This window comes from Procambarus clarkii, chromosome 4, assembly GCF_040958095.1.
Source record: "Procambarus clarkii isolate CNS0578487 chromosome 4, FALCON_Pclarkii_2.0, whole genome shotgun sequence".
Classification (NCBI taxonomy): Eukaryota; Metazoa; Arthropoda; class Malacostraca; order Decapoda; family Cambaridae; genus Procambarus; species Procambarus clarkii.
In genome coordinates this window covers 36659311-36686588 of record NC_091153.1, presented here as the reverse complement: position 1 = coordinate 36686588, position 27278 = coordinate 36659311, and the positions used below count along the sequence as shown (strand labels likewise).

The following is a 27278-nucleotide window of genomic DNA, read 5'->3' as shown; positions in this document are numbered from 1 at the left end:
GATTGGTGCCGCATTAGCCACTTTCTTGATGATTGGTGCCGCATTAGCCACTTTCTTGATGATTGGTGCCGCATTAGCCACTTTCTTGATGATTGGTGCCACATTAGCCACTTTCTTGATGATTGGTGCCACATTAGCCATTTTCTTGATGATTGGTGCCACATTAGCCACTTTCTTGATGATTGGTGCCACATTAGCCACTTTCTTGATGATTGGTGCCACATTAGCCACTTTCTTGATGATTGGTGCCACATTAGCCACTTTCTTGATGATTGGTGCCGCATTAGCCACTTTCTTGATGATTGGTGCCACATTAGCCACTTTCTTGATGATTGGTGCCACATTAGCCACTTTCTTGATGATTGGTGCCACATTAGCCACTTTCTTGATGATTGGTGCCGCATTAGCCACTTTCTTGATGATTGGTGCCACATTAGCCACTTTCTTGATGATTGGTGCCGCATTAGCCACTTTCTTGATGATTGGTGCCGCATTAGCTACTTTCTTGATGATTGGTGCCACATTAGCCACTTTCTTGATGATTGGTGCCACATTAGCCACTTTCTTGATGATTGGTGCCGCATTAGCCACTTTCTTGATGATTGGTGCCACATTAGCCACTTTCTTGATGATTGGTGCCGCATTAGCCACTTTCTTGATGATTGGTGCCGCATTAGCCACTTTCTTGATGATTGGTGCCACATTAGCCACTTTCTTGATGATTGGTGCCACATTAGCCACTTTCTTGATGATTGGTGCCGCATTAGCCACTTTCTTGATGATTGGTGCCACATTAGCCACTTTCTTGATGATTGGTGCCGCATTAGCCACTTTCTTGATGATTGGTGCCGCATTAGCCACTTTCTTGATGACTGGTGCCACATTAGCCACTTTCTTGATGATTGGTGCCACATTAGCCACTTTCTTGATGATTGGTGCCGCATTAGCCACTTTCTTGATGATTGGTGCCACATTAGCCACTTTCCTGATGATTGGTGCCGCATTAGCCACTTTCTTGATGATTGGTGCCGCATTAGCCACTTTCTTGATGATTGGTGCCGCATTAGCCACTTTCTTGATGATTGGTGCCACATTAGCCACTTTCTTGATGATTGGTGCCACATTAGCCATTTTCTTGATGATTGGTGCCACATTAGCCACTTTCTTGATGATTGGTGCCACATTAGCCACTTTCTTGATGATTGGTGCCACATTAGCCACTTTCTTGATGATTGGTGCCACATTAGCCACTTTCTTGATGATTGGTGCCGCATTAGCCACTTTCTTGATGATTGGTGCCACATTAGCCACTTTCTTGATGATTGGTGCCACATTAGCCACTTTCTTGATGATTGGTGCCACATTAGCCACTTTCTTGATGATTGGTGCCACATTAGCCACTTTCTTGATGATTGGTGCCGCATTAGCCACTTTCTTGATGATTGGTGCCACATTAGCCACTTTCTTGATGATTGGTGCCACATTAGCCACTTTCTTGATGATTTGTGCCACATTAGCCACTTTCTTGATGATTGGTGCCGCATTAGCCACTTTCTTGATGATTGGTGCCACATTAGCCACTTTCTTGATGATTGGTGCCGCATTAGCCACTTTCTTGATGATTGGTGCCACATTAGCCACTTTCTTGATGATTGGTGCCACATTAGCCACTTTCTTGATGATTGGTGCCACATTAGCCACTTTCTTGATGATTGGTGCCACATTAGCCACTTTCTTGATGATTGGTGCCACATTAGCCACTTTCTTGATGATTGGTGCCACATTAGCCACTTTCTTGATGATTGGTGCCACATTAGCCACTTTCTTGATGATTGGTGCCACATTAGCCACTTTCTTGATGATTGGTGCCACATTAGCCACTTTCTTGATGATTGGTGCCACATTAGCCACTTTCTTGATGATTGGTGCCACATTAGCCACTTTCTTGATGATTGGTGCCACATTAGCCACTTTCTTGATGATTGGTGCCACATTAGCCACTTTCTTGATGATTGGTGCCACATTAGCCACTTTCTTGATGATTGGTGCCACATTAGCCACTTTCTTGATGATTGGTGCCACATTAGCCACTTTCTTGATGATTGGTGCCACATTAGCCATTTTCTTGATGATTGGTGCCACATTAGCCACTTTCTTGATGATTGGTGCCACATTAGCCACTTTCTTGATGATTGGTGCCACATTAGCCACTTTCTTGATGATTGGTGCCACATTAGCCACTTTCTTGATGATTGGTGCCACATTAGCCACTTTCTTGATGATTGGTGCCACATTAGCCACTTTATTGATGATTGGTGCCACATTAGCCACTTTCTTGATGATTGGTGCCACATTAGCCACTTTCTTGATGATTGGTGCCACATTAGCCACTTTCTTGATGATTGGTGCCACATTAGCCCCTTTCTTGATGATTGGTGCCACATTAGCCACTTTCTTGATGATTGGTGCCACATTAGCCACTTTCTTGATGATTGGTGCCACATTAGCCACTTTCTTGATGATTGGTGCCACATTAGCCACTTTCTTGATGATTGGTGCCACATTAGCCACTTTCTTGATGATTGGTGCCACATTAGCCACTTTCTTGATGATTGGTGCCACATTAGCCACTTTCTTGATGATTGGTGCCACATTAGCCACTTTCTTGATGATTGGTGCCACATTAGCCACTTTCTTGATGATTGGTGCCACATTAGCCCCTTTCTTGATGATTGGTGCCACATTAGCCACTTTCTTGATGATTGGTGCCACATTAGCCACTTTCTTGATGATTGGTGCCACATTAGCCACTTTCTTGATGATTGGTGCCACATTAGCCACTTTCTTGATGATTGGTGCCACATTAGCCACTTTCTTGATGATTGGTGCCACATTAGCCACTTTCTTGATGATTGGTGCCACATTAGCCACTTTCTTGATGATTGGTGCCACATTAGCCACTTTCTTCATGATTGGTGCCACATTAGCCACTTTCTTCATGATTGGTGCCACATTAGCCACTTTCTTGATGATTGGTGCCACATTAGCCACTTTCTTGATGATTGGTGCCACATTAGCCACTTTCTTGATGATTGGTGCCACATTAGCCACTTTCTTGATGATTGGTGCCACATTAGTCACTTTCTTGATGATTGGTGCCACATTAGCCACTTTCTTGATGATTGGTGCCACATTAGCCACTTTCTTGATGATTGGTGCCACATTAGCCACTTTCTTGATGATTGGTGCCACATTAGCCACTTTCTTGATGATTGGTGCCACATTAGCCACTTTCTTGATGATTGGTGCCACATTAGCCACTTTCTTGATGATTGGTGCCACATTAGCCACTTTCTTGATGATTGGTGCCACATTAGCCACTTTCTTGATGATTGGTGCCACATTAGCCACTTTCTTGATGATTGGTGCCACATTAGCCACTTTCTTGATGATTGGTGCCACATTAGCCACTTTCTTGATGATTGGTGCCACATTAGCCACTTTCTTGATGATTGGTGCCACATTAGCCACTTTCTTGATGATTGGTGCCACATTAGCCACTTTCTTGATGATTGGTGCCACATTAGCCACTTTCTTGATGATTGGTGCCACATTAGCCACTTTCTTGATGATTGGTGCCACATTAGCCACTTTCTTGATGATTGGTGCCACATTAGCCACTTTCTTGATGATTGGTGCCACATTAGCCACTTTCTTGATGATTGGTGCCACATTAGCCACTTTCTTGATGATTGGTGCCACATTAGCCACTTTCTTGATGATTGGTGCCACATTAGCCACTTTCTTGATGATTGGTGCCACATTAGCCACTTTCTTGATGATTGGTGCCACATTAGCCATTTTCTTGATGATTGGTGCCACATTAGCCACTTTCTTGATGATTGGTGCCACATTAGCCATTTTCCAACAGCCGGGAAGTTCTTCCGTGTCTAAACAGGAAGTAAATATTATGGCAAGTGGGCTGCACAGTGTTTCAGCTGCCTCTTTCAGTATCCGTGGCGATATTTTGTCTGGTCCCACGGCTTTTGTCAGATCATACTCCAAAAATTGCATATTTTTGGTTCTTAATGAAAAGTTTATGTTAACTTCCTCGCATACCTCCTTATCATTTTGTATCCTCCCTCAATATTGTCGCGCCTGATGACTTGATCAGTTACAGTCACTTCCTCCGGATATGGCAATTCAACAGCTGTGGCGGAGACTTCTTCGTTCCTTTCGTACTGCCTTTCGTACTGTGTGTACTCATTTCTGGCCACTTTGAATGCATTGTGATTTCCATCTGGTCTATATTCTCTATATTTCTTCCATTCTCTTTTATTTCTTCGCTTTGCTTCCAGACACTGTCTGTTGAACCATGGGGTAATACTCAGCTTGTTTCTCTTAATCCTTAAGTGGTGGCTTAAGTATTTCTTCAGCTCTATTGAGTATGTGCTTTATGTAGTCCACAGTGTTTTGTTTTTGTGTGTGTATGAGTTTGGCATAGATATTTGCGAGTCCATTTTAAAGGTGTCCGTACATACGTTTACATATAAATGCACAGTAAAGTGAAAACTTCAGTTTACTTAGGTTAATACACTTGTGTATATGTGTTCCTATTAATGTTTTTGCACATGTTCATTTATCTCTACCTGTCTACCTCTCGGACGCAAATTAAGAGTTTTACCTCCCTCACAAATCAAACAAAAATACTTGTTAGTCTTTGGTAAATAGTCCTGGCGACTGTCTCGAAGACAGTCTTGTGAAGAATTGTTTAAGAGTCAAAACTGTCTCAAGCTTTACCGGTTGTGCGTATATAGCTTTAACCTTCCTGCTGCCTCTCACCTGTCCTCCTTCCTCTCCTTCTCCACTTCCTCTCACCTCCTTGTTTATCTGTTGGAAAAGAGCGTCCACGTCCTCCTGCTGGGGTGAGGAACAGCCGTTCACCTTGGCCACCTTCGTCAGCACCTTCATGGTCTCCTGGGGACGTCCCTTCACCAGCAGCCAGCGAGGAGACTCTGGGAGAACCCTGTTGAATTGTTGACTGGATGAATACCCACTGGACTGGATGACTGGATGACTGGAATGGGTTGTCAGGTGGTGTAATGGGTTGTCAGGTGGTGTAATGGGTTGTCAGGTGGTGTAATGGGTTGTCAGGTGGTGTAATGGGTTGTCAGGTGGTGTAATGGGTTGTCAGGTGGTGTAATGGGTTGTCAGGTGGTGTAATGGGATGTCAGGTGGTGTAATGGGTTGTCAGGTGGTGTAATGGGTTGTCAGGAGGTGTAATAGGTTGTCAGGTGGTGTAATGGGTTGTCAGGTGGTGTAATGGGTTGTCAGGTGGTGTAATGGGTTGTCAGGTGGTGTAATGGGTTGTCAGGTGGTGTAATGGGATGTCAGGTGGTGTAATGGGTTGTCAGGTGGTGTAATGGGTTGTCAGGAGGTGTAATGGGTTGTCAGGTGGTGTAATGGGTTTGTCAGGTGGTGTAATGGGTTGTCAGGTGGTGTAATGGGTTGTCAGGTGGTGTAATGGGTTGTCAGGTGGTGGAATGGGTTGTCAGGTGGTGTAATGGGATGTCAGGTGGTGTAATGGGTTGTCAGGTGGTGTAATGGGTTGTCAGGTGGTGTAATGGGTTGTCAGGTGGTGTAATGGGCTGTCAGGTGGTGAAATTGGGTTTTCATGTGGTGTAGACAGTCACCCTCAGTTGATGTTTAATCGCTTTAACTGTTTATTGTGAAAGATTACACATTGACGTATCCTGATATGGAGACAGTATGAGGGTTCCCCTGCGGTGCCCGGGGGGTGGTCTGTCTCTCCCACAACACCCCTTCCCTTCTACCCCTTCTCCTTTTCCCTTTCTCCTTACACTCTACTTCCTCCATTCTCATTCCCGCCCCTCTATTACTCACTTCCCTTCTCTTCCCCACTTCCCTTCCCTCTCCCCCCTCTTTCCTCCTATCTCCCCATCTTCCCTCATATTTTACTTGTTTTCCCTGCTCTCTCCTCGCCCCATCTCCCTCGCCCATCTCCCTCGCCCCATCTCCCTCGCCCCATCTCCCTCGCCCCATCTCCCTCGCCCCATCTCCCTCGCCCTATCTCCCTCGCCCCATCTCCCTCGCCCCATCTCCCTCGCCCCATCTCCCTCGCCCCATCTCCCTCGCCCCATCTCCCTCGCCCCATCTCCCTCGCCCCATCTCTGCTCCTAGCTCAAGCAAACATAAAAAGAAAATATATGTGCAAATTCCACACGGATGTTCTCCTTGGGAGTCTGAATTTCTTCAACATAGCAGTACCATTGATCTGACAAACATCTTCATCAAATTCTTCTTTACGTTTTAATTAATAATAATAATTACAGAGAGGAAGGGAACTATCAAGGGAAAGTGCGAAGCAATTAAGACAATATAGCACTTGGAAGGGTCAGGATAAGGATTTGGGATGGGACGGGTGGTTAGGAATGGTGCCCAACCACTTGGACGGTCGGGGATTGAACGCCGACCTGCATGAAGCGAGACCATCGTTCTACCGTCCACCATAAGTGGTGGGGTTTTAAATTAAATTTGTAACCTTTCGAATACCTCTTGTATTGATCATCAGAAATCAAATTACAAATATTAAATAAAAATAAATTTAATTGGCAAAACGATGACCTCATATTGGACAGGATTACAAACTATTACCTAAAAGATATAACTCTACTCTCTTATAAGAGATATCTCTTATCTGTTATAATAGATATATTTATTATTTCTTATAAGTGATAATATACCACATAACAAGAGTTATGTATAACTTTTATCTGTTATAATAGATATCGCTTATCTCTTATTTTCTTATAAGAGATATTGCTTATCTTACATAATAAGCGAGATCTCTTATAAGAGATACGAGATAACCCTTATACTATAGGTGAAATTAGTATTACCTTATCAATAGGAGCACCATTATTTAGGCCTACACCGAATGGCTTAATCAAATAACCGACATACGTCGGTTTCGATATAAACATTTGTATATGTGTGTTATTTTATTATGCCATTCGCTGCAGCCCTAAATAATGGTGCTCGTATTGATAAGTTAATAATAATTCTGGCTCTGATTTCCGCGAATTATGAGTTTCACTCGGTACACCGTATGTGTATAGTGGCCTCCTTCATATGGGTTACGGATAACCGTTCCGAAGTTGATGTTATCCGGCTCCTCTCCCAACGTGATGCCCAGCCAGTTATCTAGAATTTTGTTAGGGTTATATAATAGCATGTATTTTTTTCCTAGAGGCTTTTTGTTAGTGTTTCTTTTTAAACTTATGTCTTACGTTCTGATCTCTTGTTTTCCGTTTTTTTTCTGGACTGCAACACCCTTTTGTTCTAGTGACACATGTTCCTATGGATGGGAGGTTAGTTAAAAAATGTGGCTGTCACACCTTAGCCAGTTTGTTGCTGACGACGACATTAACCGGTGGAAAACGTTTCCAATTTTTTGTGTCCCATTTCACTGCAGTTTTCCCACACACACACACACACATACACACACACACACACACACACACACACACACACACACACACACACACACACACACACACACACACACACACTATAGGAACATACAGGCACAAGTATAGGAACAGGGTCAAGCATGGCAGCCAGAGGTACCAGGGGAACAGGGAAGAGCCAAGGTGATGAAATGAAGTGAATGTTCGCCCAGTTTCTGGAGAACATCAAGAGTGAGATGCAAGAAATGATGCAGGAAATGAAGAACGAAATAAGCAACCTGAAAAGAGAGCTGACAGCAGCAAAGGAGGAGATTAGAGCCCTTAAAGAGAATGGTATCGAGGCTGAGAATCAGAAAACCATCCAGGGAGAAGGTGGTAATAGTTTTTTGGATGAGAATGCCACAATAAAAGCAACATTTGCGGAAATACTAAAAAAAAATAACTGAAGTAATGACTGCAGTGATGGAGGTGGCCATGAAAGCAGCCACCTCACAGGAGGCGGCACGCTCCACTAGCAACTGCTGGAAAGGAACAGATCAGTGGTTGTGGTGGGTATTAAAGAGCAGGAAGGCTCTAATAGGACAGAATGGAATGACAAGGACAAAGCAGCAGTGAATGAAGTACTAAAGGCACTAGACATGGAAGAGGCTGAGCATAGCATTGAGAAGGTTTTCAGGCAAGGTTGGTACAACAAAGACCGAGACCGAATGATAAAGATAGTGTGTGCAAACAAGAGCACAAAGGAGAAGATCCTATCAAGGAAGAGCTCCCTGAAAAACGTGGGGAAATTAAAAAAAGTATTCCTCCAGAGAGACATGACAAGGGAGGAGAGAGCCGTGGTGGCAGAAGCAAGGAAGAGGCGCAGGGCGAGAGGGGAAAACCAGGAAGTCACAGCTCCCAACACAACACCCCCAGAAGCGAGGGGGGGGGGACCCACAACCAGCTACCCAGTAACACCAGAAGGGAGGACAACCCCGCCTCCCTCTTCTGCATAGAAAACCCCCCTACCCCAAACCCTCCCTGCCCCCACTCAAATGTTCAGCCAAATCTCCCTCCCCCCACACCCAATCCCCACCTTTCTACCCCTCCCCTCCTCCCGAGTCCTCCCTCCCCCCCTTTCCTTCCCGTCCTCCCTCCCCTTTCACCCCATACCCTCCCTGTCCCTCCCCCTTCAGTGGATCCCCCGCCCCTCATCCCAGTATCCTCTGAGACCCTGTTATCCACCTCACAGTTCCTCACACCCATGGAACAGCCTCCCCCACCAGCAGAACACTCACCAAGGAGGCGATTTGAGAAGGGACAGAAGAAAGTGAGCCTCAAAGCGATGTACACTAACAGATGGAATTACAAATAAAGCAAATGAGCTTGGAGAACGGGTACTAGAGGAAAACCCAGACATAATAGCCCTCACAGAAACAAAGATCACGAAAACGATAACAAACGCACTGTTCCCACAGGACCATTATGTTATGAGGAAAGAGAGGGAAGGAAGAGGTGGGGGTGGTGTAGCTCTGCTGGTAAGAAAAGGCTGGGATTTTGAGGAGATGGATATTCAGGGCTGTGAAGGTTTCAGTTACTACATAGCAGGTACCATAACAAATGGAGGGGAAAAAATTATAGTCGTAGTCATATATAATCCACCACCAAATGACAGAAGACCTAGACAGGAATATGATAGAAAGAACATGGCCACCATTAACATAATAGAGAGAGCAGCTTCTGTTGCTAGCAGGAATGGATCTGGACTACTAATTATGGGAGACTTCAACCATGGGAAGATAGATTGGAAGAACAGAGACCCGCATGGAGGACCAGAAACATGGAGGGCTAAGCTGCTGGACGTGGCAACAAGAAACTTTCTAAGCCAGCACCTCAAAGAACCAACAAGAATGAGAGGAGAAGATGAACCAGCAATGCTTGATTTGATATTTACCCTAAATGAGTGGGATATAAGAGAAGTTAAGACACCTGCTGGATCTGGATGTTAGAAAGGCTGTTGGTCCAGATGAGATCTCACCATGGATACTGAAAGAGTGTGCAGAGGCACTTTGCTTGCCACTCTCCATAGTGTATAGTAAGTCACTGGAGACGGGAGACCTACCAGAAATATGGAAGACGGCAAATGTGGTCCCAATATACAAAAAGGGCGACAGGCAAGAGGCACTTAACTACAGGCCAGTGTCCTTGACTTGTATACCATGCAAGGTGATGGAGAAGATCGTGAGAAAAAACCTGGTAACACATCTGGAGAGAAGGGACTTCGTGACAAATCGCCAACATGGGTTCAGGGAGGGTAAATCTTGCCTTACAGGCTTGATAGAATTCTATGATCAGGTGACAAAGATTAAGCAAGAAAGAGAGGGCTGGGCGGACTGCATTTTCTTGGACTGTCGGAAAGCCTTTGACACAGTACCCCATAAAAGGTTGATGCATAAGCTGGAGAAACAGGCAAGAGTAACTGGTAGGGCGCTCCAGTGGATAAGGGAATACCTAAGCATTAGGAAGCAGAGAGTTATAGTGAGGGGTGAGACATCTGAATGGCGTGAAGTCACCAGTGGAGTCCCACAGGGCTCTGTGCTTGGACCTATCCTGTTTCTGATATACGTAAATGATCTCCCAGAGGGTATAGACTCATTCCTCTTAATGTTTGCTGACGACGCCAAAATTATGAGAAGGATTAAGCCAGAGGAGGACAGCTTGAGGCTTCAAGAAGACCTAGACAAGCTGCAGGAATGGTCGAACAAATGGATGTTAGAGTTTAACCCAAGCAAATGTAATGTAATGAAGATAGGGGTAGGAAGCAGGAGACCAGATACAAGGTATCACTTGGGAGATGAAATACTTCAAGAGTCAGAGAGAGAGAAAGACCTGGGAGTTGATATCACGCCAGACCTGTCAGCTGAAGCTCATATCAAGAGGATAACATCAGCAGCATATGCCAGGTTGGCTAACATAAGAACGGCCTTTAGAAACTTGTGTAAGGAATCTTTCAGAACATTATATACCACATATGTCAGACCAATCCTGGAGTATGCGGCTCCAGCATGGAGTCCATATCTAATCAAGCATAAGACTAAACTGGAAAAGGTTCAAAGGTTTGCCACCAGACTAGTACCGAGCTGAGAGGTATGAGCTACGAGGAGAGACTACGGGAATTGAACCTCACTTCGTTGGAAGACAGAAGAGTTAGGGGGGACATGATCACCACATTCAAGATCCTCAAGGGAATCTACAGGGTTGATAAAGACAGGCTGTTTAACACAAGGGGCACACGCACTAGGGGACACAGGAGGAAACTGAGTGCCCAAATGAGCCACAGAGATATTAGAAAGAACTTTTTTAGTGTCAGAGTGGTTGACAAATGGAATGCATTAGGAAGCAATGTGGTGGAGGCTGACTCCATACACAGTTTCTAGTGTAGATATGATAGAGCCCAGTAGGCTCAGGAACCTGTACACCTGTTGATTGACGGTTGAGAGGCGGGACCAAAGAGCCAGAGCTCAACCTCCGCAAGCACAACTAGGTGAGCACACACACACACACACACACACACACACACACACACACACACACACACACACACACACACACACACACACACACACACACACACACACACACACAAAGCTCAATCCCCGCAAGCACAATTAGGTGAGTACACACACAGGCAAGAGGCACTGAACTACAGGCCAGTGTCCTTGACTTGTATACCATGCAAGGTGATGGAGAAGATCGTGAGAAAAAAACTGGTAACACATCTGGAGAGAAGGGACTTCGTGACAAATCACCAACATGGGTTCAGGGAGGGTAAATCTTGCCTTACAGGCTTGATAGAATTCTACGATCAGGTGACAAAGATTAAGCAAGAAAGAGAGGGCTGGGCGGACTGCATTTTCTTGGATTGTCGGAAAGATTTTGGCACAGTACCGCATAAGAGGCTGGTACATAAGCTGGAGAGACAGGCAGGTGTAGCTGGTAAGGTGCTCCAGTGGATAAGGGAGTACCTAAGCAATAGGAAGCAGAGAGTTACGGTGAGGGGTGAGACCTCCGATTGGCGTGAAGTCACCAGTGGAGTCCCACAGGGCTCTGTACTCGGTCATATCTTGTTTCTGATATATGTAAATGATCTCCCGGAGGGTATCGATTAATTTCTCTCAATGTTTGCGGAAGATGCTAAAATTATGAGAAGGATTAAAACAGAAGAGGACTGTTTGAGGCTTCAAGAAGACCTAGACAAGCTGAAGGAATGGTCGAACAAATGGTTGTTAGAGTTTAACCCAACCGAATGTAATGTAATGAAGATAGGTGTAGGGAGCAGGAGGCCAGATACAAGGTATCATCTGGGAGAGGAAATTCTTCAGGAGTCAGAGAAAGAAAAAGACTTGGGGGTTGATATCACGCCAGACCTGTCTTCTGCAGCACATATCAAGAGGATAACATCAGCGGCATATGCCAGGCTGGCCAACATACGAACGGCATTCAGAAACTTGTGTAAAGAATCATTCAGAACTTTGTATACCACATATGTCAGGCCAATCCTGGAGTATGCAGCCCCAGCATGGAGTCCATATCTAGTCAAGGATAAGACTAAACTGGAAAAAGTTCAAAGGTTTGCCACCAGACTAGTACACGAGCTGAGAGGTATGAGCTATGAGGAGAGACTACGGGAATTAAACCTCACTTCGCTGGAAGACAGAGTTAGGGGAGACATGATCACCACATTCAAGATTCTGAAGGGAATTGATAGGGTAGATAAAGACAGGCTATTTAACACAAGGGGCACACGCACAAGGGGACACAGGTGGAAACTGAGTGCCCAAATGAGCCACAGAGATATTAGAAAGAACTTTTTTTTGTGTCAGAGTGGTTGACAAATGGAATGCATTAGGAAGTGATGTGGTGGAGGCTGACTCCATACACAGTTTCAAGTGCAGATATGATAGAGCCCAATAGCCTCAGGAACCTGTACACCTGTTGATTGACGGTTGAGAGGCGGGACCAAAGAGCCAGAGCTCAACCCCCACAAACACAACTAGGTGAGTACACACACACACACACACACACACACACACACACACACACACACACACAGATTCCAGTAGGCTCAGGAATCTGTACACCAGTTGATTGACAGTTGAGAGGCGGGACCACAGAGCCAAAGTTCAACCCCCGCAAGCACAAATAGGTGAGTACACACATACACATATGGACACACACACTAGATATGGACTCCATGCTGGAGCCGCATACTCCAGGATTGGTCTGACATATGTGGTATATAATGTTCTGAAAGATTCCTTACACAGGTTTCTAAATGCCGTTCTTATGTTAGCCAACCTGGCATATGGCGCTGATGTTATCCTCTTGACATGAGCTTCAGGGGACAGGTCTGGCGTGATATCAACCCCTCGGTCTTTCTCTCTCTCTGACTCCTGAAGTATTTCGTCTCCCAAATGATACCTTGTATCTGGTCTCCTGCTTCCTACCCCTATCTTCATTACATTACATTTGCTTGGGTTAAATTCTAACAACCATTTGTTCGACCATTCCTTGCAGCTTGTCCAGGTCAGCTTGAGGCTTCAAGAAGACCTTACCACGAAGCTGGTAACGCGTCCTCGCCGTGCTCACATCCAACAGGTACTGCCTTCCTCTGTCGGAAAATCCGACACCATTTAATATCATACAGAAAATAGCTGCTGTATTACCAACAAGTTACCCATAGAAAACGTAACTTGTAGTGGAATTACCGTCTATAGAAAACGGGATATCATCACCACATACTATTATAATTCACCAGCTATTCTGCTGGGAATTGTTCTTAAATACATTAGTCTTTGGACTTTACCATCATAAAAACATCTTATATAAATTAACTTAATTATCAATATTAAAGTAGAGTAAATGTGACCCTTCTATCACTTTCTGAAATGTGGACAATGTAAGCCAGGCGTCAGAGTGAGGAGGAGGGCAGCCATTGTTTATACTAGACCAGAGGCTCACACGGGAGCAAATTCGGCTCCTGTTAAATTTACTTGGACGTAGTGTTATGGAAACTAAAAGTGTACCATTATCAACACGCTGTCTACAAATTCAAGTTAAGTGTCTATCCGAAACCCATTATCTATCATTAGTGGCCATTAATGTCATTGGGTAGGGTTATCCGGTTAGATCACATGGAAGCCTCAAACTAAAGGTAATTAAGCCAGGTCCTCATGTTCCATGTACTGTTTTCTCTGATATACTTGTCATATATAGGATTCTGGCTTCACAGCTAGCGCACTTTTGACAGGTCAAGACGAGGATGCAAGATTATGTGCACCAGTTACTGGGTGATAGAAGCTACCTCAAAGAGGATAATTTGGTGTCTACACTCTAGTTATACCTGGTGGACTAACCTGCTGTACTATAAGAGAAGGAACCTCATCAATGTATGTAGCTATTACTGTAGTTTGATTGGCTGCATATATATATAAATATAAACCCCCCCTAATGTGTAGAGGATCGATTTGTGAGATTGAGATTATTGCAGAAATACAGTCCACTTATCATTATACAAATTGCTATCGAAGTATATAAATTAACGTAAATATAAATTCATATAAATTAAATAAATATAAATCTCACAGGTCGGTTCCCACATTATTTGGACCTTCGGAACCGGAATATTCGGTCCTATGAACCCACATTTGGTCATCTTAGTACCGGATGAACCAGTTAACCAGTGGATTCATTAAATATACTAGTGCAGTGTTATTTAAACAAAGCCAGCAGTCAAGACGGCAGCGTAGCCTCGAGGGAGCTCAGGAGCCTCCCTCAGCCCAGTTCAGCTTCGTCAGCGGTTTCATGCACACCCACAGATATTTGGTGGCGTGTTATTTCGTGAAATGACAGCGCTAATATAGAATCCAGCCAAATTAGTGACTGTGTCTTCGCGAGATTGTTCACGGATTTCGTGGTGTTACATTTCGCGAGAGATTATCTACGAAGTTGAGTTGTATATATAATAAATTACTTATGATCATTACACCTTTGAGTGATTAATTAGTGTCTCTACCATCCTAGGGTGATATAGAAGAGCTAACCTAAAGGTACTTCCAGTGACACTGGTTTATCACTCAAATCATTAGTGTGTATGATTGTATATATATATATAATGTGTATTAATTTTAAGTGCTAACCTCTAGTAGAGGTAGGATTATTGCTTAGTGAGTGCAGAAATTTACCCTAGGCTACCATTAGAGCTTGTTCAGTATTATGAGCAGCCCAAGTACAAGTCCCACAAGGCTTCACCAACTAGCCAGTATGGATAATGCAGGGAGAATGAAAAGAACCCTTGCAGGTCTTAAAGGCCACTTAACAAGACAGATCAAGAAATGTGAAGATTTGTCACAACAATCAACAGTTGATTATGCTGACCTGGAAAGCTATTATCAAGCAGCTGCAGGTAAATTTGAGCAAATCAAATGCCAAATAGCAACATATGTGGCTGAACTTGCCAACACTAATTTATCAGAAACAGAAATAGACGACATTATGGTTGATCTTGCGAATTATGAAGATCACACTCAGGCCACGTTACAGCCTTATGTCAAATTAATTGCCCAGAACAAGGCAACAGCAACAACAACAACAGTTGCATCTAATACGAGTCAAGCAGAAGCTCGACTCCCTCCAATTAATTTACCCACTTTCTCAGGAAAAGATGAGGAAGATTGGGATGAATTTTGGAACAAATTCGTTGACCTTGTAGACTCAAAACAATCTTTACCAAAGAGTAGTAAATTCTCTTATTTGCAAGGTCAATTATCAGGTGAGGCTAAAACAGTAGTATCCCATCTGAGATTAACTAATGACGGCTATGATCTGGCAGTAAAACTCCTCAAGGATAATTATGCTGATCCAGAAGTAAGAACATCACATTTAGTTCATGAGCTGTTGCATTTACCCCCACCGGAGGCTTCAGCTGATTCACTCCAAGTCTTCAAGCTGGAGGTAGAATCATTGATCAATGCCCTCAGCCTGACAGCAGATACAAACGGGGCTGAGTGGGTCTTGAAAATAATTGTCCAGGAGAAAATACCTAGGGACATATTGAGACAAATGAGTGCTCATTACAATAAAAGCATCTTATCCATGAGTGAAATATCTGAAGGTTTAAAGTCAGTAGTTCATCAATTACGAACACATGACAAATTAAAACCACCAAGTAAACCCTCAGAAACCAATAATAGTAAACCACAGAGTACCAAAGGTACTCCAAATCAATCTAGACAATATAATTCAACACCAAAGTGGAACAGTGGCAGTGTGGGCGTATATGCAGTGGGACCCTCCAAGCCTATAGTTACTGTGTCACCCAAGAACATGACACCAAAGGGTACAGGAAGCTATGGAACATGTTTGTTCTGCAATGAGAAACATTCAATGTACCACTGCTCTAATTTTCCTGATAGTGACGCCCGTGTTGAGCGACTCAAAGATTTGCAACATTGCACGAGGTGCCTCAGGAAACATAACATCAAGGACTGTGATACCCAATTACACCCTTGTAATAGGTGTAACAAAGGTCAGCACCATGCAGCATTGTGCAGAGACACCAAAACAACGTCTCCAAACCCCAAGGTGGAAGATAGCATTCCCACCACAGTACAGTACTGCAAGGTGCAACAAACAAAGAGTGTCCAATCGGCAAAGTCTAAAGGTAATACGACTTTGCCTACTGCCCAAATTACCATCCTGAATAAGAGGGCCAAGGTCCATACCCGTGGGTTGTTTGACCAAGGATCCCAGAGAACATATATCACTAAAAAATTGGCAGATAATATTAAGTCTGATCACCTCACCGACTTCGGTCTCCTTGTAGGGACAGACTATTGTCATCGATTCATCGGTAGCCCTACTAAATATCAGGGTATAACCATGTTAAACTCTGCAGGAGGTAAATTACTCTCAGGCCCAGTATCAAGCCTGAGGAGACCTATGCCTGCAGATAAACAATACCAGTAGAAATCTAAATTTGTCAGCTGATTATATTTCTCCAGTAGCATTATACTTAGGAGATTACAGCTGACTATAGTAACAGAGGTTGATGTTAGTATCATCATTTAAAGCTGAAGATGAGTTCATGAGGCCTCAGTGGCAAATCAGTGAACAGTAGCCTAAAACAGCTACAAGTCACTGCGACCAATGTCACTGAACCCACTGCAGTCTCAGAACCATACTTTGCTTTAATGATGAGCTATTCAATCTTCTGAATCAATTAACTAAATTAAACCCCAATAAATCTGATGACTGATTTGATACATTTATTATTTAATCAAGATGTATTCCATGGGCCTCAGTGTTTATATATCAGTGACCAGTTACCTGAAGAAACTTCAAGTTATATCTAATGTCACTGATCTCACTGCAGTCCCTGAATCATACTTGACTGTAGTACTTGATCACATTCAGTCTTCTGGGTTAAATAATATGTAATAAGGCTTGAATATTAGCCTTTCAAGAGTTGACAGGGAAATGAAATCGCATTAGACTTCTAACCCCTGCAACTCTAGTACGGGACATCCGTCCTGTACGAACAGACGCACAAATGTGTGATTAATCTAATAATTCGAAGGAGGAGTATCGGTGTTCGTCTGTTCTAAAGAGGACTTCGACCCGTGAGCAGCCCCCTGGGGAATTATGTCGGAAAATCCGACACCATTTAATATCATACAGAAAATAGCTGCTGTATTACCAACAAGTTACCCATAGAAAACGTAACTTGTAGTGGAATTACCGTCTATAGAAAACGGGATATCATCACCACATACTATTATAATTCACCAGCTATTCTGCTGGGAATTGTTCTTAAATACATTAGTCTTTGGACTTTACCATCATAAAAACATCTTATATAAATTAACTTAATTATCAATATTAAAGTAGAGTAAATGTGACCCTTCTATCACTTTCTGAAATGTGGACAATGTAAGCCAGGCGTCAGAGTGAGGAGGAGGGCAGCCATTGTTTATACTAGACCAGAGGCTCACACGGGAGCAAATTCGGCTCCTGTTAAATTTACTTGGACGTAGTGTTATGGAAACTAAAAGTGTACCATTATCAACACGCTGTCTACAAATTCAAGTTAAGTGTCTATCCGAAACCCATTATCTATCATTAGTGGCCATTAATGTCATTGGGTAGGGTTATCCGGTTAGATCACATGGAAGCCTCAAACTAAAGGTAATTAAGCCAGGTCCTCATGTTCCATGTACTGTTTTCTCTGATATACTTGTCATATATAGGATTCTGGCTTCACAGCTAGCGCACTTTTGACAGGTCAAGACGAGGATGCAAGATTATGTGCACCAGTTACTGGGTGATAGAAGCTACCTCAAAGAGGATAATTTGGTGTCTACACTCTAGTTATACCTGGTGGACTAACCTGCTGTACTATAAGAGAAGGAACCTCATCAATGTATGTAGCTATTACTGTAGTTTGATTGGCTGCATATATATATAAATATAAACCCCCCCTAATGTGTAGAGGATCGATTTGTGAGATTGAGATTATTGCAGAAATACAGTCCACTTATCATTATACAAATTGCTATCGAAGTATATAAATTAACGTAAATATAAATTCATATAAATTAAATAAATATAAATCTCACAGGTCGGTTCCCACATCCTCCTCCTATTCTCTGGGGTACTGGAGACAGGTTCCTCCGTCGTCGCCCTCCACACTCACTGGCACTGTCGACTCCTCACAGTCCAGCACATCTTCCTCTCGCCTTAACTGCCAGTAGATTTGGGCCCGGCTCTAGCTTCTTGCTTGATGTGTAAGACGTGGTCCTCTAGTGGGCGTCCCAGACGTCACCAGCCCAACGTTCCTTCTGCTGCAGACTTTTGGCTCTTCAATCCGGTCCGTCCTTGCCCCTGGGCACTCCACGGAAGTTGGATGGCCTCCCAGACTGTCTGCAGAATCGAAGCGGAGCTTAAATCTACTGGTACGGGCTCTCTAGGTCCGGAGCTCGCTCGAGCGTGCCTTCCCTCTCTGACGGCTCGTGACGTACTGTCTTCCCGCTCAGGTGCAGGGTTGCCAGATCCAAATTGCTAAAAGTAGCGAGCTGACGGTCAAAAAGTAGCGAATTTACAAGTAGAGTAGCCCAATTTTTTGTTTAGTCAAATCGAATCAAATCAAATGTTTATTCAGGTAAAAGTACATACATACAAGATGAGTTACAAACATAATGTTAGATGTCTAGATAGCGACAGTACATACAGACAGACGACATTCAAATTTAGTAAGTTTATCTTCCTTCTTTGATAGAACAGACTTGATGCTCATCTGCTGATGACTTACCTCCGATATATTTTGTCTGTGTTTTAATGTTTCACTGTGTTTCTTTAAACCACTTCTATGAGCTCTTATCTCAGTTCTACAAACTTTACAATATGCCTTGTGTCTATCTTCTTTCACTTCAGCCAACCACTTTCCAAACACGGGATCCTTAAGCCAGGACATCTGAAACGCCTCCTGGTATTTAGACCACTTCCCCATTTTTCACTTCTTTATCTTAACACTTAAGCAAATTCTAAATGTAACAGCGGTAACTTCTTTTCTATATGCTTTTCTAGAACTATGCCTCTTCAACGCAAGCAGAGCTAACTGCCATTGTTATGGCGTTAAGGTTTCTTGAACGGAACACTAATGGTGCAGTGATTTGCACCGATTCAAAAGCAGCACTGCAAAGCCTAAGTAAAAATCAGGCAGAAAATCTTGCAATAGTCGCTGAAATTAAGAGAGCTGTGAGAGTACTTACCAATTAGAGAAGAGTCATCAAGTTTCTATGGATCCCCTCCCATGTTGGAATATGTGGGAATGAACGAGCAGATGTGCTGGCTGCTGAAGGCGCTGAAGGAGACCATATTGAATACTTCATACCCAAGACTCAACTACAAATTAGAGGTATAATCAGGCAACATCACCGTGACAAGGTAACTGAGGAAAGTAGGATAGAAGCACAAACCAGTGAATCTGTACGATGGTACAACATGGTTGCAGCTGGCAATCCCAATCATTATGGCCGAAGAGGACGACGACGAGGGAGAGAATCAGTAATAGCGAGAATCCGTCATGGATACAAATATCCATGGAGATTTGGAACGGAAACAACAGTTGATCAGCGAAGTTGCAGAATCTGTGGTGAGAGTGATGGACACCGCCTTGACCACTATCTACGTGAATGTGAACACCTGAGAGACATTAGGAATATGTGCAGAATAATAAACCCCACATTGTTTGAGTTAGGAAAACACTATTTGTCAAATATTGATACTGTTCTTAAAAGATTTCCCCCATTTTGCACCCGCAAGATAACGTAAGCTTTTAAGGGTTGATAAATGTTAATCTTCTTGTTTGAGGAGCTGTTCACTTGAGACAGTTAAGCAAGTCCCAGCTGTGTCTGGGTACAAGTGACAGGATGAACAACCCAGCGGGTTTTCTTCCTATTGGGGAGTGTTGTAACATTCTGCTATGGCAGTATGTTCACTCACAAGATGAGTGGCGCTGCCCAATAAACTCGCCCCTCGGGGCAAAATTTAAAAAAATTAAAAAAAATTTCTATATGCGGTAACTTGTGTCGAACTATCCTTCTGGAGGTCAGAGCCACACTAACAATGCAAGCACAGATGAAGCTGCCAAGTTCACTGTATGCTAATCCGCTCTAACGACAGTCATTTGATTCTTCGAAACACCTAAAGAGAAACCTAATATTTACAGTAGGCAACAGTGGGAGGTCACTTAACATAGACAGTACCCGGGATGAAGTATTAATGACAATTAAGGTTGGTAAATCTATAGCCCCTGGGGAGGATTATCTTGCCTTGCGGTTACTTTTTCTTTGGGAAGTTCCTAGGATCAACGTCCCCAGGGGGTCGGTCTCTGACTTGGCCTCCTGCGGTAAGTGGTCTATTCAATCAAGCTGTTGGACGCGGCTGTGATTTGTACACATGACATTATAAAAAGCATAAAAATCATCATTGAGTTTCTTAACATTAATAGCCCAAAATTTGTTTTTAAAGTAGCCCAAAAAGTCGCAAGTAATGAAATTAAAAATTTGGGAGCGCGGGGGCTCTGAAAAGTAGCCCAATTCGCTACTTGTAGCCCAATCTGGCATCCCTGCGCTCAGGTGCCAGCTGCCCCGCACCCCTCCACCTCATGACGTCACACCGCCCGAGGGCTCTCGTCATTGGTCACTTCCGGAACGTGACCTCACCTGGCCAATAGGGTGCCGGGAAGCGTCAGGACGTCTTGGCGGGAAACAGGATGGCTCGTCACCGTCCTGTGCTTCAAAAGGCGTAAGCCCCTTGCGTTTTCAAACTTAGCTGATCACTTTTCAGCCAGCTACATCACGCTTCACGCTTTCCCATACATGAAAATGTTCCCTGAACATTAGAGAACACTTAGGCTACGGAGATATGACTCTTCTAAGCTGGGAAGGAAGAAATATAGGGGTGGACACCGTCACAATATATATATATATATATATATATATATATATATATATATATATATATATATATATATATATATATATATATCTATATATATATATATATATATATATATATATATATATATATATATATATAATATATATATATATATATATATATATATATATATATATATATATATATATATAAGGATATATATATATATATATATATATATATATATATATATATATATATATATATATATATATATATATGTCGTACCCAGTAGCCAGAACGCACTTCTCGGCCTACTATGCAAGGCCCGATTTGCCTAATAAGCCAAGTTTTCCTGAATCAATATATTTTCTCTTTTTTTTTCTTATGAAATGATAAAGATACCCATTTCATTATGTATGAGGTCAATTTTTTTTTATTGGAGTTAAAATTAACGTAGATATATGACCGAACCTAACCAACCCTACCTAACCTAAGCTAACCTATCTTTATAGGTTAGGTTAGGTTAGGTAGCCGAAAAAGTTAGGTTAGGTTAAGTTAGGTAGGTTAGGTAGTCGAAAAACAAATAATTCATGAAAATTTGGCTTATTAGGCAAATCGGGCCTTGCACAGTAGGCAGAGAAGTGCGTTCTGGCTACTAGGTACGACATATATATATATATATATATATATATATATATATATATATATATATATATATATATATATATATATATATATATATATATATATATATGACAATGTCAGACCACGGATGAAGGATTGAAACAGGAATTTCCTTAAGTACTTTCGTATTTTAATACATCTTTAGAAGGAATGATTTACAAGCCAATAGATTTGGACATATACAGGCAGGAAAGATAGGTGAAGTGAGGTACAATATAAAATAAGAGCTGCATCATATGGGCCAATAGGCCCCTATTATTACCCATGTATGGGCCAATAGGCCCATACATGGGTAATAATAGCATAAGATAGTAGATATTAACAAGGAATTAGTGAGACAAATGTGTAACCAATGATCCAACTCAAATCGCCCTCTAACTGATGAATCAAAAATGGATCTAAATTACATAAACCACTGCTAATATTCAAATTACATGATTTTGTAATTTGTATTAAAGCAGATTCAATTATGTTCCTATTGAAAGTATTCTTACAATACGTTATTGAAGAAGCCATCTCCCAATCAATTTGGTGAGAATTTTCTGACAAATGAACAAACAAAACATTAGACAATTGGCTATATCTTATGCTTTGTTTGTATCTAATGGTCATGTGACAAACATGCATTAGTTTGTGTTTGGCCATGTCTCTTGCTTTGTTTGTTCATTTTTCAGAAAATTCTCACCAAATTGATTGGGAGATCTCTACTCCATATGCAAGGCAACAGCCCATCGCTGCTCGCTCTGTGATGACAATCACCCTGCAGTTTCCTTCCACTGTCCCTGAAGACAGGAAAACATCAAGGCATAAGTTGAAGCCAAGAGAAACAACCCTTCTACCTCCGTGACCAGAGCCCCAGGCGCTCAACCCACCACCTCAGCTCCCACCAATAGACTATAAGACTTTCTAGCCTTACCAAAGAATGGCTGCACCAACCAGGCGATCCAGCCTTCACAATGGGGACCCAAGGCCACACAGGCTCCTTCGCAATCCCCTGCATCACGTGCAGGCATTATTCCTGGTCGTATTAGACTAGCGGAAAGGCTTGCCGGACCATTACACCGTTTTGTCAGTGAACTAAACATATTATACCTTGCCAATGGCCTGGACTCCATCATAGCCCCTGGTGCAAGTCTCACTGCCTCCACTACCACTCCGGAGACTACCACCAGGACGACCACGAGGTCGACTTCAACACAGACTCCAGAACCACCCAAGACCTGGGCGGCACAAACAGAGGTAATTCCCTCTCCAGCTCCCAACACTCCTACCATCACCATCTCAGTAGCCGCGCTAGCAGACGTACTGTCTACAAATGCTAACAGCACCACCAACGCTCCTGAAATAGCTTCTACCACCAATTCTCGACACCTAAGCCTAACTAAGGCTGCTATACGAAAGACGAAAACACCAACTACTGAGGTTACGGACTCCTCAGACGAGGAAATCTTAGTAGGAGCTCCACCGCTGCAGTACAAATACGACACCTACTCGGCACAAGACCTCCTCATGGAGGCCACCTCACCAAACTACAACGACAGCACGGCTCAGGCAAAGAAAAAATGGAAAACCAAGAGGGCTACACTAACCCACCAGCTCCATAACTGGTACAGCCAGCCCTCCAGGGCTGAAAACCACCATGAAGACCCTCATCCATCGCCAGATCTCTAGTATCAGCTGTTGATACAGAAAATGGCTCCAAAGCGCTTCCACTTACGGGCTCTCCATAGCCCGTGCTACTAGAACTTCTTGTTCTGAGCAGCTGAAACTAAAACAACAACAACAACAACTGTAAATCCATCATTCTGAAGATGTATTATTAAATACGAAACAACCTAAGGAAATTCGCGTCTTAATCGTACACCAGAATACATACAGTCATACATCAGAATGCATAGTGTCACTGAGTGGCACTGACACTGTCAATCAGAATACAGACTTTCTCTCATAAATCACTGCAATACAGACCTGGTCCTACAATCATCACAGTTCTCACACCCATAGCATACAGAACATCTATAATCTATCCAGGTCATCCATGTGTGCTCACAGAACCTTTAGAACTGCACTACAAGCAAAATAACGGACCGAACTAAATATCCACCTACTCGATCAGACTCTCCAGTATATATAATTCACTGTGTCGGGGGAGAGGAAGCCAGAGTGTATTCATACGCGTTAGGCTTTTATCGAGGTCCCCCACCCCCATCCTGTCAGAAATTTTCGACCTCCAAAGTACTAATCTCAACCTGTCCTCTTAAAAATAACGTCGCTTTTGGCCGTTTGCCCGTATGGCCGAAAGTGGACGTAATATTAAAATGAAAAAAAAAAAAAATTGGGATTTTTTTTTTCAACAACAGTAAGTTAAGGATCCTCTGGTAGGTTAGGTGGGCAGGAAATTCTCATAAAGTTTCAAAACGTTATGAAAAACGTTAATTGAAAGTTTCCTCTTCTAACCTTACCGAGTAGGCCGGACGACACAAACAGAAAACGGGACATTACGTCACTTTTGTGAGTCGATTTCATTTCAAATTACGTCCAAATTTGGCCATAGTGCGCATACGAGCCAAAAGTGACGTTATTTTTAACAGGACGGGTTGTTTGTAGCACAACAATATTAATGCGTTGTGTTAGGGTATTAAATTTACCAGCAATATTAATTTCTAGTGAGGAAACGCCAAAAGTTTCTTAATATCGATAGTGGGCTATTGCGTCACCACCACGTCTCACGCGGTGACGATTTCTTCATCAAATTCATATTAAAACCAGTCTGCAATTTGCTTTTATTTCCATTTGTTATTTCGAGTGGAAATAAATTAAATTTAACAAAGAATTAAAGTGTACTTCCGTCCCAAAATGAATTTCCACATCCGTGACATGTTGATTTGTAAGCGAATAAATAATCACGTCACGTATTCAGCATTTCTTAAATGTGCTTTAATCTCGAAAAACTTCCGATCCAGTGTTATGAACAATGGAAAATTGTTCTCTGGAATGTGATGTAAAATATTAGGGTGTGAAATGATACCAATACCGACTCGTTGGTGAACGAGATGGATTAAATAGCGTGACTAACGTCATGGACGTTCACCACGACCGAGGGAGGAGGACGAGTCACTTGCGCACAGTCTCACAACACCACGAGCTCGATCTGATCCCTGCTGAAACAAGCCAATTAGCATCGTCCAATATTTAGGTCATCCGACGTACCACGGCTCCCAGACTTTGCTGCTAGCTTCACACAACAAGGGAAATTGTGTCCGGTCGGTTATTAAAATTCTATTGGAATTTATAGCCATATTTACCTGTATTGGAATTAGCTGGCCGTTACGCCGCATGAGATCTTAAACATCCAGAGTAAGTTTAGGTTTAAGCAAGAAGTTATTCTATTTATTTGAGATTAACTGGGGAAATATCAGCACTGCAGGAGTTACGTTGTATGTTTTCAGCAGAGTGGAGAGATGCCACCGGGAGCCAGCTGTCACCGGGAGCCAGATGCCACCGGGAACCAGCTGCCTCAACCTATGGTTTTCACGTGGGCTCGACACCACCAGCCAGGAGGCGATAATTTTGACTGACTCTCGAGAAGTTCCAATGACGTTTAATACGCAAACCTTATCGGCAGCCCTCTAAAGTTATTCATTGATAATTGTAGTTAGTCTACTAACTTTAGAGAAATTTATTATTTACCATGATTTACTAAACCCATGATTACATAAGATTATACTGTGGATTTAACAACATGAAATCCACCTCCCAAAAGTGGTGTGAGTGGTAACACCTACCAGGTATATAAATCCATCATACAGTCCACTCAGCTATAACTAATCTTAACATCAATAAACACCTGCTGGGAAATCCCTCCCCCCCCCCAGGTTCGAATAACTGATCCCGCTCTGGATGCAACCCCACATCAAGCTGACTAACTCCTGAGTACCTACTTGCTGCTAGGTGAACAGATCCATTAGGCGAAATGAAATGTGCACAACCATTTCTGTCCCGCCTGGGGTTTGATCCCGGAATTCTCGATGGTGCATCGCGAACGAACCAGACTGTATTACCGTGACCCCTGGTAAATGTATAGCTCTACGACGGTGTAGAAGACCCACCCACACGACAGTCTGATCAGAAGACCCACCCACACGACAGTCTGATCAGAAGACCCACCCACACGACAGTCTGATCAGAAGACCCACCCACACGACAGTCTGATCAGAAGACCCACCCACACGACAGTATGATCAGAAGACCCACCCACACGACAGTCTGATCAGAAGACCCACCCACACGACAGTCTGATCAGAAGACCCACCCACACGACAGTCTGATCAGAAGACCCACCCACACGACAGTCTGATCAGAAGACCCACCCACACGACAGTCTGATCAGAAGACCCACCCACACGACAGTCTGATCAGAAGACCCACCCACACGACAGTCTGATCAGAAGACCCACCCACACGACAGTCTGATCAGAAGACCCACCCACACGACAGTCTGATCAGAAGACCCACCCACACGACAGTCTGATCAGAAGACCCACCCACACGACAGTCTGATCAGAAGTCCCACCCACACGACAGTCTGATCAGAAGACTCACCAGTAGTAGAGGAGCAGGAGAACGCTGGGGACGGATATGCAGAGCTGGAGGTAGCGCCACTCTCTGACGAAGTAGGCTATGGCTGGCAGGAGGCTGAAGCCCACGCTGAAGAACCCCTGGTACATCATCCCCATAATGGTCCGGCCCTCAGGACCCACCACCTCCATCACTGTGGGATCCAAGGGAAGGGAGGTGGAGTTTCAGGACAAGGGGTTGGGTACTATGTAAGTGGCATTTAATGTCATATATAGATAATTGGAAGCCTCAAAAATTGACAGAATGTTCCTGGATTGATAGAAATAAAGAATTAGACAAAATATTTATATATGATGTCACTTGAATTAACTCATGAAATAATATGTTCTTCCTTTTAAAATTAAAAATCATAAACAGAGGCGTCGAAACTCACGGATGACGAAGTTGGGGAGGAAGATGCCGGACGTGAAGGCGGCGATGAAGAAGCGGAGGAGAATGAAGGAGATATAGTGAGTAGTGAAGGTGACGCCCACACCCATCACTATCAGCCCCAACGACGACACCAGCGACACGGTGCGGCGACCAAACCTGTGACACATGGGGAGAGTGGTGAAGGTGACGTCATGTGTCCATATCAGCCCCACCACTGACACCACCTGCCGCACCACTGACACCACCTGCCCTACCACTGACACCACCTGCCCCACCACTGACACCACCTGCCCTACCACTGACACCACCTGCCCTACCACTGACACCACCTGCCCTACCACTGACACCACCAGCCCCACCACTGACACCACCTGCCCCACCACTGACACCACCTGCCCTACCACTGACACCACCTGCCCCACCACTGACACCACCTGCCCTACCACTGACACCACCTGCCCCACCACTGACACCACCTGCCCTACCACTGACACCACCTGCCCCACCACTGACACCACCTGCCCTACCACTGACACCACCTGCCCTACCACTGACACCACCTGCCCCACCACTGACACCACCTGCCCTACCACTGACACCACCTGCCCCACC

The 27278-nt window shown here is 43.6% G+C and overlaps 1 protein-coding gene across 4 annotated transcripts in view; it reads right to left on the bottom strand.

Moving 5' to 3' along the window:
• Positions 1–27278, bottom strand: part of LOC123750822 (organic cation transporter protein) — a 233852-nt gene that overhangs the window by 48268 nt on the left and 158306 nt on the right. For all 4 annotated transcript variants that reach the window (XM_069333457.1, XM_069333474.1, XM_069333467.1 and 1 more), the window contains exons 6-8: positions 26668–26822; positions 26259–26427; positions 4879–5026 (exon numbers count right to left, since the gene is read on the bottom strand). In XM_069333457.1, coding sequence (XP_069189558.1) covers positions 4879–5026; positions 26259–26427; positions 26668–26822 — 472 coding nt within the window. The remainder of the gene's footprint in view (positions 1–4878; positions 5027–26258; positions 26428–26667; positions 26823–27278) is intronic.